The sequence below is a fragment of the Heptranchias perlo genome, chromosome 32, assembly GCF_035084215.1.
Source record: "Heptranchias perlo isolate sHepPer1 chromosome 32, sHepPer1.hap1, whole genome shotgun sequence".
Lineage (NCBI taxonomy): Eukaryota > Metazoa > Chordata > Chondrichthyes > Hexanchiformes > Hexanchidae > Heptranchias > Heptranchias perlo.
The window spans coordinates 19,478,580-19,496,014 of NC_090356.1; the positions used below are offsets into that span (position 1 = coordinate 19,478,580).

The following is a 17,435-nucleotide window of genomic DNA, read 5'->3' on the forward strand; positions in this document are numbered from 1 at the left end:
CATATCTATACACACATCAACAAAGCACCAAATATCATTACTATTAACTAGAAACTACAATAACTTTTGACAGTTTAACATTAATGCTTTGGAACGGCAGTAAAATATTGTGAAATAGTTGGCTACATTGATAAAGACTCTTGAGACCGGACAAAGTTGGCTTTTCAAGATACTGAACGAATCAAATTGTGAAAGAATACATGCACATACCTTACACAACAAACTAAATGCAAATAAATGAAATGAAATATAGGTATCAGAAGACATATTGAATAGGGAGAAACAGTAAAACAGAACAAAAATGGGGAAACAGACTAGGTGCCATGGGGTCAGTATATTGTCCTTTCATGTCTGGCACCCAGGTTTGAACTCAGCTCAGATGGGAAGGATGAAAGCCTCTTCTTTTTTTGGCTGTAAGGGCCTTATGTAAAATGACTTTGGGCAATTTCAACCTAGTTGCTTGTGGTGCTCAACCCTACAGCACAAAACTGACAATCTCACTCAAAAGCTATAATAGCAGCTGGATGGAAAGTGGGAAAACGTCACACCAGTGCAGATGATCATCTCAGGTTGGGATTTAAGCACATTGTTGGAGCAGAGCAGGAACAGCCTCACTCTGCGTTTGACTGTGCCATATTTGACAGGGTACTGTCTGATGCTGACACTGGGTGACAAAAGCAAAACCCGTTATATTCCAATACTGACGTTTCTCACCAAAAATACATGAGAAAAAAAAAGCAAAGACTTCAGCTGAAATATAAGGAAATCCATGGCCTCACTTAAAATTCTGCTGGAATAAGAACAGTTCCCTTCAGATCTTACTTTGTCCACTCCTGCAAAATACCTATCTGGTGTCCAGTAAAGAGCAGGATTTGCTGAAGTATTTAAAATGCCTTTCTTGAATAGCTGTTGCAATCTCTGGGTTATGAGGCAATATTCCCCAAGAATAAAAGTGTATAGTACATTAGCCAGAGAATTTTCCAGCACTGGTAAATTTGTATAAAAGTTTATTTGGGTTTTGTTACAATTTTCCAAATACAACTAGCATTGGGCAGTATGCATCACCAGAAAATGATTCCTGCAACAGTATATGGAGATTAATATTCACAAATACAATTAAGTAGCACATGAACCAGTGCTAACTCTTCCTTTTCATCACTGCACAAAATGGAAACCATTTAAAATAATAAGTGATTAAAACTTCATTTAAGAAATTATTTCAATACTTCAAATGATTTCTTTGCTTAACATGGTTTGAAGAGTTCTGTTATTCAGGATTTTGAAAGAGCATTTTTTTTAAAAATAGGCAAGCTATCAGTATCTGAGCTTAACTAGCCAATTTGTCTTCAAGAAAATTCAGGCATGAAGTTGCGCCTTTATCTTCTGCCCATCAATATTATCAGTGTACTTACACAGTGAAGTGAGTCTTTTTACTGGGTTTTACTGGCTAAGTGCAATCTGAAGCACTGGAAAGGACAGTACAGTACAACACAAGCTATTATTTTCAAATGGTAACTTGTGAGGAATCACATCCATAAATATCACTATTTTGCCACAAGGAGGTTTGCTCGATGACCCAAGCGTAAAACCATTGTCAGGGAAGCACTATGGCATATAGAGAAGAAAGTCGCTGATTCTATTCCTGGTCTGGTTCAATTTAGCTGATCTCATCACGGCAGCAATCCCTGGGCTAAGAAGTCAGTCAAAATTCCTGCTTCTGATCACTATCTAGTCTTTCCTACTAGAAAGTATACATGTGGATGTCTAGCATGTGGGCACTGGTTGGGAACAGGATCAAGCTCAGTCATGATGCCCACTGTCTAGTTTCACGTGAAGAATGCTCACATGGAAAGTTACCAGAGTCGTCAAACCCTGTGTACCTAGCAGGAATTAATGACTTCAAGAGAGCAGAAAAGGGGAAGATAAAATTGGAAAGGGGAAAAAAATGAAAAGCCACAGTGTGTAGGCAATGGCAGTGCCACATTACTTGGATACCCTAATATTTGGACTAAAGCATCAGATGGATGCTGACTTTGGACAAAAAAAATAGAAAAAATGAGCTGACGTCATTTAAAATTGAACACAAAATTTGTTTTTAATGTGGAAATAAAGTCTACAACTTAATAAAGAAACTGAATCATTAGCAAATTAGAATGTCGTCTATGTATTTATGAGATATGCTCGGTACAGCACATGATTATGGATGAGGAAGGCCATTCAGCCAATCACAATTCATCCATCCGGTGATCCTGGAGCTCCTCCATTGCAGCAACCAATTGTTTCTGAAATAATTCCTGAGTTTTTGCCTCCACTACTTTATCTGGAAGTCTATTCTATACATTGATCACTCTTCACATGAAGAATTTCCTGACATCAGTCTTAAATTTACAGATACTAGCTTGAATCTGTGTTCCCTTGTCCTACTCTCAATGTAATTTAAAGTAATATTCCAGATTTACCTTTTCCATTCCCATAACTATCTTATCTACTGTGTTAGATCACCTCTCAGATGCTTCCTTTCCAAACTAAAAAGGCCAAATCTCTTCAACCTTATCTCATAATTCAGTGCTTTGGTATTAGGGATCAGTCTTGTGGCTTTCCTCTGCACTGCCTCTTGCACTTGAATGCCTCACTTGTGTCTCAGTAACCAGGACTAGATGCAGCACTCAAGGTACAGTCTGAGCACCACAGTTTAGTTATCTAACTTGTATCTACTGTTCTGGCTATGTAGTTTACCATGCTATTGGCCTTGTTTATTGCTGTTCTGCATTGGTTCTACATGATCAGCGTTGAGTCTATAGGACCCCTAGGATGGACCATTACTAATTTAGCCCCCATTATGTTTTTAAATGGAGTTAGATGACCCAACGGAATGAGCAAATGTCATCTCACCTACTATTAACTCAATCCTCCTTGGAGAGATTGAAGGAGTACACGTGCACAAGATCCAGTCCAGAATACAAAGGATATTCATTGTAAAACTCCTAGGTTTTTCCACCATGCTAGTAGAGACAGGGCAGGAGTCAACTCCCCTGAGAAACAGGTGGCCAGACCTCTTAAGGAAGCAGATGACACCACTGAACCAGAGTGGATATCTGTGGCAGACCCAAATATGAAACATTTAAGCTAAATCCATTTGGGAAGCTTCTGTCACGAAGTTGAACAGTAGTTTCTCAATGGCTAGAAACCATGTTATCATAGAAAGGTTACAGTATGGAAGGAGGCCATTCAGCCCATCGAGTCTGTGCCGGCTCTATGCAAGAACAATCCAGCTAGTCCCACTCCCCCGCCTTATCCCCGTAGCCCTGCACTTTCTTTTCTTTCAAGTACTTATCCAGTTCCCTTTTGAAAGCCATGATTGAATCTGCCTCCACCAACCCTCAGGCAGTGCATTCCAGTTCATAACCACTCCATGCGTAAAAAATTTTTTCCTCATGTCACCTTTGGTTCTTTTGCCAATCGGTTTAAATCTGCATCCTCTGGTTCTTGACCCTTCCGCCAATGGGAACAGTTTCTCTATCTACTCTGTTTAGGCCCTTCATGATTTTAAATACCTCTATCAAATCTCCTCTCAATCTTCTCTGTTCCAAGGAGAACAACCCCAGCTTCTCCAGTCTATCCACGTAACTAAAGTCCCTCATCCCTGGAATCATTCTAGTAAATCTCATCTGCACCCTCTCTAAGGCCTTCACATCTTTCCTAAAGTGCGGTGCCAGAACTGGACACAATATTCCAGTTGTAGTCGAACCAGTGTTCTATAAAGGTTCATCATGACTTCCTTGCTTTTGTACTCTATGCCTCTATTTATAAAGCCCAGGATCCTATATACTTTTTAAAACCACTTTCTCAACCTGCCCTGCCACTTTCAATGATCTCTCTGTTCCTGTACCCTTTTTAGAATTGTCCCCTCTAGTTTATATTGCCTCTCCTCGTTCTTCCTACCGAAATGTATCACTTCGCATTTTTCTGTGTTAAACTTCATCTGCCACGTGTCCGTCCATTTCACCAGCCTGTCTATATCCTCTTGAAGTCTGTCACTATCCTCTTCACTACACTTCCTAGTTTTGTGTCATCTGCAAATTTGGAAATTGTGCCCTGTACACCCAAGTCCAAGTCATCAATATATATCAAGGAAAGCAGTGATCCTGGTACCGGCCCTCCCTCCAGTCCGAAAAACAAACGTTCACCACTACTCTCTGCTTCATGTTACTGAGCCAATTTTGTATCCATGCTGCTTCTGCCTCCTTTATTCAATGAGCTTCAATCTTGTTGACAAGCCTATTATGCAGCACTTTATCAAACTCCTTTTAAAAGTCCATGTTATATCTAGCGCTTCCTCAAAACATATTTGCGAAATCTAGTGGCTTGGTTTGCAAACATTTTTCCCACTAGATGTCACTACCACACCTTGTTGAACACCACTACTACAGGAACGACCATTTCAGCTTGAATGATAAATGGCAGCAAGCCTTCATTGCTATGTTGCTTTCCATTTTTTAAAATTGGTGAATTTAAGAGTTTCATCTAATACTGTGGACCAAAGAAGATTCAATCTGCCTTAAATAAATGTCTTTCCTGCAACAATTGCCTGATCACCATGCATGCACACTCCGACAGAGGTTATTGGATAGTAGTCAGAAACCAAAACCAATATACCCTCTCCAACCCAGGAGCCGAAGCTAATAAATAGTAACACCGCTATCACTGTACTGAGTTCAGCTACTAACTGCAAAAACTTGTTGAACCTCTGGGGATTGCTCAGAAAATCATTACCTGGCACAGCTAAGAAGTGGCAAAAATCACTCAATTAGGCAAACAAGTTCAAAAATATCAGTCAATAGCTGGGCTGTAAACTCAATTTCTCATCAATTAAGTCTAGGACCTGCCAAATAGATATTTCCTTTCTTTTGTATTTACAATGCGTACCTGTGTAAATTTGTTAAAAAAAGTCACTGAATGCAAAACGAAATCACTTTAAATTTCAATTTCACAAACTGCTTTGGCTTTTTGCCAATTCATTGCTAGATTTGTACAAGCTTTGTGTAATGCAATGTATTCATATTTCATGAACAATCTGCTAAAGTCACAGTGTCAAAGCATCACTGATTGCATGTCTGAGGATCTTCAAATCTAGCTAACAAATGTTTGGATTCTTAATGTAATTAGCCAATGGGTGGGAAATTATCCTGCAGCAGCTCCCCAAAAAATGCAAAATCCTGTCAAAGATTCACCATATTAACCATTCTTTTCTCTTCCCATACGCTGACAGTCCCGCTGTTACTTTCCAGCATTTTCTGCTTTTATCATATATTTCTATCATTTTTTATTTTTATCTCTGCAATATATATATATAAAAAACTGATTTAAGAGGATTCTGTAGTACTTAAAGCTTTACAGTATACAATCCAACCACAGTATAAAAGTGGAACATTTTCCTTCAAAATCTGCTGTTATTTCACTGTGAACAACCTTGCTGTGAATGTACTGAAACCTGTCTGCAATGGCTCTCAGATTACAATCTGCAAGCCAATAGACCTACACATTTATTTACCATCCTTAAATTCAAAATCGGGCAAAAATCGTGATTGGTGGGAACTAGCAAAGCATTAATGTTGCTGGGATTTTAGTGAAGCTATTTTAATTAGGAAGTGGTTGAGTTGCCTTTGTCTGTGTATGTGAAGGGACAATGGTAGGAATTCCCTATGTCAGTAGAAAATGATCCATTAATTCAGTCTGCAGTCTCTGCAGTGTCGACCCCACCCCCACACTGTCTGCTCATACAACCATGCATACTGCACTTCTCTGCCAACAGGATCTGTACTCTTAGCACCACAAGCTACAAAACACCTGAAAATAATCAAATACATTCAAGACATTTGATATCCCCCGGTTCTTAAAAACAATGCACCAACTGAAATTCAATACAGTATTTTTATAGTTCACTTGATCCAAATGATCTGAATGAGAGCCATCAATTGTATTTATTTAAATTCCATTTATGTTGCACTCTTTTTCCTCCTCTTCCTACCCCCCAAACAAGCCCACATAACAAATCTCATTAAAACAGTGAAAATTTCAGAGAAAAGCAGTTACAAGATGGTTTCTCTGTATACTACTTTTTGACAGTTCATTGTTAAACTGGTTTATTCTTCTCATGTAGCAGCAAGATTATACCAGCATCACTCAAGTGCATCACCCGATAGGCCAGCAAAGGAATACAGGCCTTCCAATTCGTTCTCATCTCAACAGCAAAACCCACATTTCTCATCCACTTAACACTATCATTGAGCAAGACTGCAATTTTTTAATACACTTCTCATTTTAGTGGTGTATTTTATATCAGATTAAATGAAGTGTTTGTGACAACCTTTAGTGTCAGTACAGCCAAGAATACAAATTACTGGTTGCTCATGAGGCACATGCATGAATATTTCCCAGCCCTCTCCACAGCCCCCAGTTAACCCCCCCGCCCCCATGCCCTCCCCTGAAGGTGCTAACTCACGCTGGAGTTTAGTTCCACAGGCACTGGTTTCTCACCAGATCTCAACCAAATGGCCATTTTTCATGTGTGATCTCAGATAGTGAATGCAATAAGCTATTTGACTAACAGGGTCATTACAGCTGAATTTGATTATCTCCTTACCAGTCATTCACATAAGTCCACTTTCCAGCAAAAGTCAGTAGGCAGCATTCATGAAGAGTAAGTCTTGGCTGAATTTTCTTCCACCCCCTATAGCCCAGGAAAGGACAGTTGTAGCAACCAAATGCTGCCATGGCTGAGATCAGCTAACTGAGCACAGGCTAAGGATCAAACCTCAGACTTTCTAGTACCAATACCTGGTGTATTTATTCACAAAACCTTCCAGAGTTTCTCAACAGTTTTCATTAACTGTCCAACCAATCAAGCTTGACATTCTGCTGTAGTTGATAGAGCAAACATATCAGTAGTCTGCCCATCACAACAGTAGAGGTGAGGTTAATTTGCAAATCGACACCTAAAAGACTGTAGAAGGTGGGATGAGTTTGGCCAACAAAAGCAGGCTTTGAGCGTAGGGCCATTGTGCAAAATTTAAATGCAGAAAGGTGAGAGCAATGCATCTCAGAGTCCCAGATGCCTAGGTGGTTAAGGCAATGAATAGCTAAGCCATGCAGATCTGGAATGTCCCCGGTTCCATCTTCAGTCTGTGCTGAGCTGGCAGATCTCTGCAGTAAGAGAAAATTAGCCAGAATTACCACTTCCGATCACTGTATACAATGCCACCACCCCCCCAAATTGGAAGTATGGGGGAGTGGGGGTGGCATTGTGTACAGTGCATGCAGGACACGATCGAGCTTGACTGCGGTGCACCCCCTCTACATTCAAATCACTTGCCACCCTTAATTTCACTCGAGCATGATCCCAGAGGTCAACTGGCACCTCATCAAATTATATCCCAGAAAAGAATCAACAGCTTTGGGGGGGGGAAAGAAGAGAGGAAAGAAAATTGGTGGGGAAAGTCCCAGATATACTCATGGTCATCTAGAATCCCAAAGCTTCTGGAGGTTTAAAATGACCACACATCCCTGGCTAATTTTGCTGTGTATCACCGTCTTGGCCAAGTCAGCATTTTCATAAATATTTTAGGTTGGAAGGTCTCAGAACACCATAACACCATCCAAAAGAGATATCCATAACTGGATTGTCCTGATCAAGGAGTGGGCAGAGGTTGCATTACATTCTAATTCAAATGAACGCTGAACATCCAAACACAGGATTGAAAACAATTTTTAAAAACATGACATTAGGCCTTAAAACCTAAATGGCTTGGCTCTGACAATGCAACTTACGAAACTCCTTATTCTGCCTCATTTAAATTCAAGTGAAGTTTCTTCACTTAGCAAATAGGGAATTTAAAAGTGAAAGAGCACATAGTGGCATAACAAGCTGTGCCAAAACAGTAGAACAGGAGTTCATTTCTACGATTCCCCATAGCACAAGCTCTTGATCGCTTGGAGAGACTTTCCCCCCCTTTTCCCAAGAAAGGAAGGGAAATGGAAGGAGAGACCATCCAAGCTGTTCTCAATTTACTTTGTGATGATCAGTTACAAAAGTTATATTGGCAAATGCCCGGGAGCAGATTATTTGTCTCAACTCCAGACCATGAGCTGGGACAATTTAAAACGAGAAAAGTTTCAATATTTAATATTTCAGTTTAACTGCTGTAGTGGTAAACTTCTGAATTGGTAATTTTCTAGTATGGTTACGGCTCCATAAAGTACAGTGCAGCATATCAAGTACACAAAGCTAAACCAACACCAGGGGACACATTTCTTTCCTGGCAATAATTTTAATGGGAAAGTCTATGTGAAGGCAAAGGTTTTGCACCAACTACAACCAAAATTACCAAAGGGGTATTTTGGGACCCTAACTAGTAAAAAAATGATACAAGTGATACCATAAGTAGTAAAAACTTCTTTGTATAAAAATGGAACTGTTGAAGGCTGCTCAGTAGTGTAACCAAATTTTGTACAGGTGCTGCATTACAGACATAATTGTACAACGTGACATTTTTGGCTCTCGGGTTATCAGGTATGGGGAAGGGAGGTCAGAGGGAAAGGACAAGAAAGAAAAGAGCAAATCCCTAGCAGTAGGGTGAGGAAGAAAAAAAACATCAATGAAGTGGCGGCCAATGCTACGCACCTACTTACAGGCAACACTGGCTGAGACTATAGTGGGGACAATAGTCTCCCAAGTGCTTTCTTGGCAAGAAGAATAAGTAAATAAGAAAGATTATTCTCCCTAAATGGGATTCTATTTGGGTAGTCAGGTCAGAACCATAATAATCAAGATAATTAGCCCACTTTTTAAATATATACACAATATAAAGACTGCATCCCTTGACTCCCCTCCCCCAAATATTCTCATCCCAATAGACTGCATACCATCAATATTTTCTATTGTGTTGACTCAGTTTTGGGGGGGGGGGGGGGGGAAATGATCAAAACTTGATTACAAATCTCTTCCCCCATTTCTTCTGCATTTCTCCCCAGCTTGCCCTCCAGGCCACAGTGAAGGCTTAACAATGCCCCATAGCATTGGTGAAACCATTTTATAAGCGCAAGGCTGATTCTTTGATGCCTAGGAGCCTTGCTTTACATAACATAACTCTGGTCCTAATCTGGAAGGATCACAAACAGAAAGTAGCAGACAGAGCAACAGGAAAGCCAGGGAAGCAAAGACAAACCATTATATAATGTTATATTTGTACTCAAGAGTAAAACTCTTAAATTTCTAGAGGGAAGATATTCAGAATATCCTTTCAGTTGCGAACAAGGCCCATGCCATCCATGACCTTATTGTGGATGATTGCATTGACTTCATGGTCTTGATGGAAACTTGGCTCACGGATGACGACATCTTGCCCGACTGCAGCCTCCCCGCTGAGCTACACTTTCCACCACCTGTCCTGCCCAAACCATCATGGTGGCGGTGTGGCTCTCATCACCAAATATCACCTTGGTCTTTCCTCCTACTCCTCTGACACCTCGTCCTTTGAGCACCTCATCTTGTTCCACCCCTCTCACCTTTCCTTTAAAATCCTCATTCTCTATCATCCATCCAAGTTTCTCAATGAGATATCCTCACTCCTTTCCTCGCTAAATCTCTTTTCATCCTTGACAATTTCAACCTCCATCTCAACTCACCTTGCCCACCCGCCTGAGTTCACTGCCTTCCCTTAACCTCTCCATCCATATAAACTCTCCTACCCATATTCACGGCCACCCCCTTGATCTTGCCATCTGACATAGCCGCTCTATTCCCATTACCTCAAATCATAGACAAGGCCAGCTGTGATTACATCCTGCTTTCCCTCACCATTCAATCCCCGTCACATCCACTTCTTTCTACGTCCACCCCTGAAAAAAAACTCCCCAAGTCACCTACAATGGCATTTTGAAACTCCCAACTGTCTAGCCTTTGGCCCTCCGTTCACCACGATACTTCTGCAGCTGTCAATCTGCTAAATCACTCCCTCACATCCGACTTTGATGCCCTTGTCCCCAGTAAAATCCTTACTCTCTCCCACCTTGGTCGTCCCCCCGCTACAGCACTGTCTTCACTCTATTAAGTCCAAGGGGATTTGGAGAAACAATCTCAACCCCAGTGTGGCTAGTACCAGACCACAACTAGGTCGAAGTTAGGGCTGTAGAAGCACTTAACAGCTGGATCAACAGCTGAAAGAAGCAGCTGATCCACCATGGAGACTGTGGGTCTATCACTGCAAATTTTATATATATATGTGTAATTTTTCCCTCATCCCAATTTTCAACACTTTTCTCTCCTCTCCAGACACAAAGTGACTGAGACTAGAGTTCTAAAGGCACCAGCAGCCACCTAATACTTGGTCCTTGAACCAATCTTTACGTGAGAGCCTTAACAGCCTATTTAACCACAACAGCATCACAACTGACAACAATCCTGTCTTCAATCGATGTCCACAGATTTACACACTCCAACAAGGGTTACAAAATAGCAAAAAAGAGGGCTCCTGGCCAATCTGTTTCCCTCCCTAGCATAGAGACACAAATATCAATTTTAGCATCCCCCACAACTACCTATTTAGATTGGCTAATTCAGCATAGACTAGGGATTGAACCAGAGACATTTCTTTCTGTATGGTCCAATATCAAACAATGTGACCCATATACATAGGTATTTGTGGGAGCCAGTTTATAAAAACCGACACAAAAGTCTCCATGTTTGTGGGACCCCAATAAAGTGCGCATGTATTAACATCACAGTGCAGATGCCAACCCAATTCCTCTCCCACTGAAGCATTCCCATAGAACAGTATTAGTTTCAAATCATGCTGCAGTACATCTGATGTCTCCGTTAGAGTCATGTGCAACTTGAGTGCAGCTTAAGTGCTCAGATTGTACATCTGGATCCTGCTTGCATAGAATCTCTGCAGACAGCACAGTAACTAATTCAAAAGCAGTTAATCCTATATTCCTTTCAGAGCAACCAGAAGATCAATATGGAAATAAATTTATGCAGTCATGACAAGTGATGTAGCCGAGATATTACTGCTGTTACCAGTCTTGATTAAATACACAATGAGCGGTGACATGCGCTACAGGCAAAATTACATCACGTGAGTTCAAAATAATACCAAATACTGCAACAAATACTGCCACAAATACTGCCCAGTTCATTGCATCGTCACACAGCAACATACATATTGAAAGAATTTAAAGACAAGCCAAGACACAGAGGGCAGGGAAATAAAATTAACAGCCCTGAAAGCTATTTCAGCTCGTCCTGCACCACTGCCCAACTGAAAAGACAAGCCAGGTGACTGGCAATACCACAAGGAATCTGCACGTGCAGTCCATGGTCATTCAACCACTAGATTTTTCCTCCTTCCTTGTATGAAAACATCCAATCTCCACTCAACCCCTTCCAAGTAAGAAAGTTGACTAGGACATCCCACCATATGTTACACCAACTAACCCACTACAGCACCATTAAATCATTATGTGGAAAAATACCAATCCCCTAACAACCAAACTTTCAGTAGGAGCCATCAACATTCGTTTAGCTCCATGAAAACCACTGCAAAACCTTTATGAACCATTATGAATTTTGAAATTTGCATTCTAATCTTGAAAAGGAAGAATGTCTTCAACAAATGTATGAGGGACAAATCTGTGAAAGAAACTCAAATCAATTTAGATGCAGCTTACAGATCAAGTAAAGAAAGACAACAGACCAGAGGATGACAGCTTCAGATACACGTCTAATGCTTCAACAATTAAAATGGACTCACAAGATTGACTGTTTATATCCTCTCAAAGCATAGACTGAGCAGAAGCTGGACAGTGAACAAGTTGTTGTATAAAACATCTCAACAAAAGAAAATCAACACACATCTGTTTTAAATTTTTAATTGTAGATTTTAGTATACATCTTTTGCTCCATGTTCATATACACAAATTCAAAACAAATAATGAATCAGCTGTTTACTGCCTTCTAATAATACAGGGTCTCAGTCTGACGATCAGACTAGAAATGGAAGTAAAGTGCTTACATAATGGTGGTTTGTGCTGAGATACTCTGACAAAGAAATACATTTTAGCATATATGGTGTAAGATTCAGGCATGAGCTACAATTTTGTCAGAATATTTTGTACTGCTATTCTGGACCTGTTTTAATTGCAGCAAAAATCAGAAGTCCTGAAATAATTCATCTTCAATACTGAAATTAAAGAGAAAAAAAAATTCTAATTTTTTAAGTCAATACTTCAGGCTTTTATGAATTCTCCATATTTGCAGTCATGAGACTAAAGAACCTCACGTGCACAATTCTTCTGAGGTGCTAAATCCCAAGCACAGATTCAGTTAAAACCTCCCATCAATTGCTATCAAATTTTTACTCCATTCTTGAAGGAAGGAAAAAAACTAAATGAAAAGATATTACATTAAGCTAATGTGCAATAGCTCATATAAATTGCTAGCCACCTTTACACACTTTAAATGAGTTAAAGTGAACTCTGCATCCAATCCAAACTGAGCATAATCATTTCAGATTGTATTACAAGATGAATCTTTATCTACAAAATGTCATTTTGACAGCAATGTGATACTTGACTCTATTTCATTCATGTACATCAGACTGTTCTGTTGTTAGTCTGAATTTCAGATGTGGGTGGGCGTGTGCACGCCCACACACACGCAGGGGTCTGTCCTGTATTAGTGGCTCCTCAGTCAGCATGCGAACATTTTGCAAAATTTGTATGCAACTAATCACGGATTGCCATGTCTCAGTTGGTTACTTTATACTAGATACACTGGTGCACAATCATTTGTACCAGAAATCTCTCACAAAAGTAAGAATTCCGTGGTTAAGAACCTTTGTGACTCACTGTTAATACATCAGTACAATAATCGTTATTACACATTTTGGGGTATAATGTCAAATATGGACTCAACACCATTTCTCATTTTAGTTGACGATACAATTTTTACTTTCACTAAAGTATACTCACATTCTAATAATGTACCCTAAATATCCTTACGATCAATATAACAAACTTTTAAATATCAGTCTTGGCTCAATGAAAGCACTCTTGCCTCTGAGTCAGGAGGACGTGGATTCAAGTCCCATTCCAGAGACCTTAGCACATAAACTAGGCTGACACTCCAGTGCAGTACTGAGGGAGTGCTGCACTGTCAGAGGTGCCGTCTTTCAGATAATATGTTAAACTGAGGCCCCTCTCAGGTGGACATAAAAGATCCCATGGCATTATTTAAAGAAGAGCAGGGGAGGTCTCCTGGTCGCCTGGACCAACAACCAAAACAAATTATCTGGTCATTTATCTCATTGCTGTTTGTGGGACCTTGCTGTGCGCAAATTAGCTGCTCCATTTCCTACATTATAACAGTGTCTACACTTCAAAAGTACTTATTGACTATAAAGCGTTTTGGGACGTCCTGAGGCCTTGAATGAAATGAAAGTTCTTTCTTTCTTCACAATCTACAGATCTCATTTGTCAATAGAACTTATTTTAATTCCTTCAGTTAAAGTTTGTGAAAAAATTGGATAGATCAGAAACTCATTAAATGAAATACATTTGACATGAAGTGAAGATGATAAACATACACGAAGCTGAAAATTTGACAACTTGACTTTCAACGGGTTGAATGAAAATGAAGTAACAAATTTCACCCAACCATTCCACATTTTCAGAAAGATTTTTTTTTCTATTCAGTTAGTTGTAAAATACAGTATCAATAAGTTTAAAATATCAACTAAATTAAGCTGTAGAAGTATGTCTCCTGAAAGCTTTGAGCAACAAAGCTCCATGGGCTCTAGCAGCCCTCCAGAATCTCACCCAAATAGCAAATCTTAATGAGCAAGCTTGTTCAGTGAGTTTCAATAGTGAGTATCAACCTGGGAGGGGATGGGATATTACAACTAAAAGAGCACCTTTCCTTACCCAACAACCATACTTTACAGCAGGGATCGCTGGATTGTCATCGAGCACGAACCTTGGTTGCTTTTTTCTTGTTCCTGACCCAGAATGCTGAGACTCAAATGGTCTCCCCAACTGAGATCAGCCAACTCAGCACAGGCCAAAGGTCTGTATGGCTCTGTATCATGCCAAGCAATGTTTTTACCCAGTGAGCTATCAGGGAACTTCACAATGTTGTAATAGTTATTTTTATGAAAGGAAGAAACTGTGTTACATGATATGAGAGTACAGCTAAAGTCAGCAACAATTGTTAGCCATATGGAAAATGCTGAAAAATTGACAATAAATATAGTAATACTTGGATGGCTAAACTCCCAACATTTAAAAAGTGACCTGCTACATTTCAAGGCTGCAATTCAATTTTAGTGTTCAGATACCTGTATTAAAAACATACACGCTTCAGATCCTTTGATTTAAAAAGAAAATAAACCCCTGCAATTTATAGCTTCATCAGGGCCCTTTGATTGCTCCACATCCATGCAATACACTCCCAATTCACCTATTATTCTGTATACAAAATGTTTGTTTCATGTCTTTGTATCATTGTTTCATTCTATGTATGTTTGTTCTGTCTTCAGTCTGGTCCTATGTTTTGTGTCGCTGTCTTCGTCCTTGAGCACCCAATGCAATCTTCAGCCAGCCAACCTGGAAATGTTTTTCTGATTTCACCTTTTGTTGCTATAAAGAGACTGACTGCTCTCAATTAAATGAACCACAAGCTCTATAATAAAAATTATTAGCTTTCTTAAAAAGATCATTTTCTGACCTCCATTTAACCATGTTTGATTTCCTTTTCTAGATGGCCGTTCCTGCCATTCCACTAATCATGTGCACAAAGATATTGCGGTGAGAAATATAATGTGTATATCTATTTTCTATTCTCATACAGTTTCTGTGAAATAAACGAGGACTTCTACTTCATCATAAGATGAAAACTGAAACTGCAGACATGCAGATTGTGTAACGCACGTAAGTTTAAAGGTTGGCAAAATAATGTTAACAGGAACATGGCACAGTAGATTACCTTACACCTAGTGGTTGTACTCTTGATATCTACTCTCTAACCCACATGCATTCACAGTTTGCAAGATAGGTTTAAACAAACCTCTACCAAAAACATCACAAAATCCATCTATATATATATATATATACACATTTAAAATTTCAGATTGTCTGAAAGGTCTTCTAAGGATTTTAAATAATTTCTAGGAAATAGAATGCACCCATTTCTTAAGACTGGGAGCCCTACAAAAGAACATTATAAATAATCACGATATTCCTTCTAGTTTCTGTACAATATAGAGAGCTTTAAGCAATGTGTTTTATTAAAGCGTTATAATGAGGGGTTGGTTCTACATTGAATGAACAAAAAAAATCTTTTAACAGCAAAACATATATAGTGTGGAGATTTAAGAATTTCAAACCAGATGCAAATTGGAGATAAAATAGATTGATAAAAAATCTGGTAGAAAAGCAACTGCTTATGTCACAGACTAACGTAGTTATAATATATAAAGGAATCAGATGTGGCTGTTCGTCTAATCTTGTCGACTCTCCTGAAAGAGATTCTTCACATAACTGTAGAAGTGACATTTGGAAGAAATCTTGTCGTCACACTAGAATTCAAACAAGGGTAATCAAGGAAGTGTGCAAAATACAATGCATTCCAATATACTGCATGAGCCATGAAAGGATTAAAAAATACGTGGTGTTAAACGTGCAAACATATCAGAAAATTACAGTATAGAAGCAATGAATTGGGAGGGGAAAATAAATCTGTTCACAACCAATTATGTTTGGAAGTAATGGAATTGAAGATACAATGCAAGAAATATTGGAAATAATGACTATGCGAAGTCAGAATTTCGAAGAATGGAAATGATCAATTATTTTGAAAGGGGGCACGCATTGATGTTGTTCCTTACCCAAAGCTCCCTGCTCGATGGTGATGACGATCTCATCCATTAAGACCATGCGAAATTCCACCTCTTCCTCGGCGCATTTTTGTCGGAGAGCGCGCTCGATCTCCTGCTGCGGGTAATCCTGCAGGATCCTGCGATCTGTCACGAACCAGACCCGGGCGGACATGATTCACACACCAAACGGTCAGCCCAAGAAAGAGGGAGAAATAATTACAGATAGAAAATGGGCTCGGGGAGTGGGAGGTGATGATGGATGAGAAGCGGAGCCAGCCTGAGGCAGCGGTCTGGGATGGAGGGGCGGGCAGGCGGGCGGGCGGGTCGGTGCCGCTTCTCCGCCCGTCCTTATTCGCCCGGGGCGAGCAAGGGAGCCTGTGAAGAAAAACAAAAACGTTACCGTTAAACCGGCAGAAGGTGTCACCCCCGTCCCGGCCGATGGGTGGGTCGGGTTGGGTTGGCCGGTAGGTGGTGGATAACTGACGGCTTATAGCGAGGCCAAGATTTGGGGGGGGGGGGGGGGGAAAGAAGGGGATTATACGGAGGAAGGGAGAAAGAGGGAAACAGTTTCTACTCACTCTCTCCCCTCACACAATTACTTAAAAAGAAAAATCTCGAACCGCCAGAAGGGAAGGGCTCCCCCCGCTGCCCTTTAATAGGGCGGATAACGGTTATTTTCTTTGTTTGATTTATATTGAAGTTATTTTTTTCCTCTCCTCACGGTGTCTGTGTGTGAACAGCTCCTCAACCGCTCGGTGCCCCGCTCTCGCGCGCGCGCGCGCGCTCTCTCTCTCTCTATGGACAGCGCCAGACTCCTGCCCGCTCGGTTTTGTTGTGAGTAAGTGAGGCGACCCGAGGGGGCGGGGGATGGGGAGCGGGTGGTGGTAGGTAGTGAGCGAACCGTTCAGTGCGCACGCGCATAGCATCTATTTGGTCCCTTTTTCTCGTAATTTTTTTCTCTCTCTCGTTCGAGGCGCGCGAACCAGCCGCGTGCCAGGCGCGGAATCACCTCCGCGCGCTTTGTGAAGAAAGAGAAAAGGAGGGGCTAGGGAGTGGGGGGGGGGGGATCTGCAAGCGGCGCGCCTGCGCTCCGTACTCCCCTGCTGTGGCTCGCGACACGCGCGAGGCTTCTCGCCCTTCGCTTCCCCGCGCACGCGCTCTGGGACTCTTTACTCTCGCTGACTCAGTGGCGCGCGCACGTCAATCAAAGCTTTTTTTTTCCTCTTTATGCTTCTGCTGTTGCCTCGGCTGCAAGAGTTTGCGTGTGCTTCGTGACCGACCGCCCCTCCCTTCATTCGTTGGCATCTACACATGCATGGTGAGCTGGAACGTCGACTCTTACTCATCATTCATTTGGATTTTTTTTTTAAAAAGGACCTATTTTGATGCACCCCACTGTAAACAAAAAAGTAAAAGAGCGCCATGTTTAAGTGGGTTTGCAAGTCGCTGCTGGCAATTCCCCAACGCTGACAAGTCTAGATGACAACTAGCGTGTTTGGAGTT

General features: G+C 40.8%; 1 protein-coding gene across 1 annotated transcript in view; it reads right to left on the reverse strand.

The window, feature by feature from the left end:
• rimkla (ribosomal modification protein rimK-like family member A) overlaps nt 1-16,773 on the reverse strand; it is a 45,626-nt gene extending 28,853 nt beyond the window's left edge. Inside the window, exon 1 of the mRNA XM_067970568.1 lies at nt 15,942-16,773. Within this exon, the coding sequence (XP_067826669.1) occupies nt 15,942-16,104 (163 nt within the window). The 5' untranslated portion in view covers nt 16,105-16,773. The remainder of the gene's footprint in view (nt 1-15,941) is intronic.
• Between the last annotated feature and the right edge of the window lie 662 nt (nt 16,774-17,435).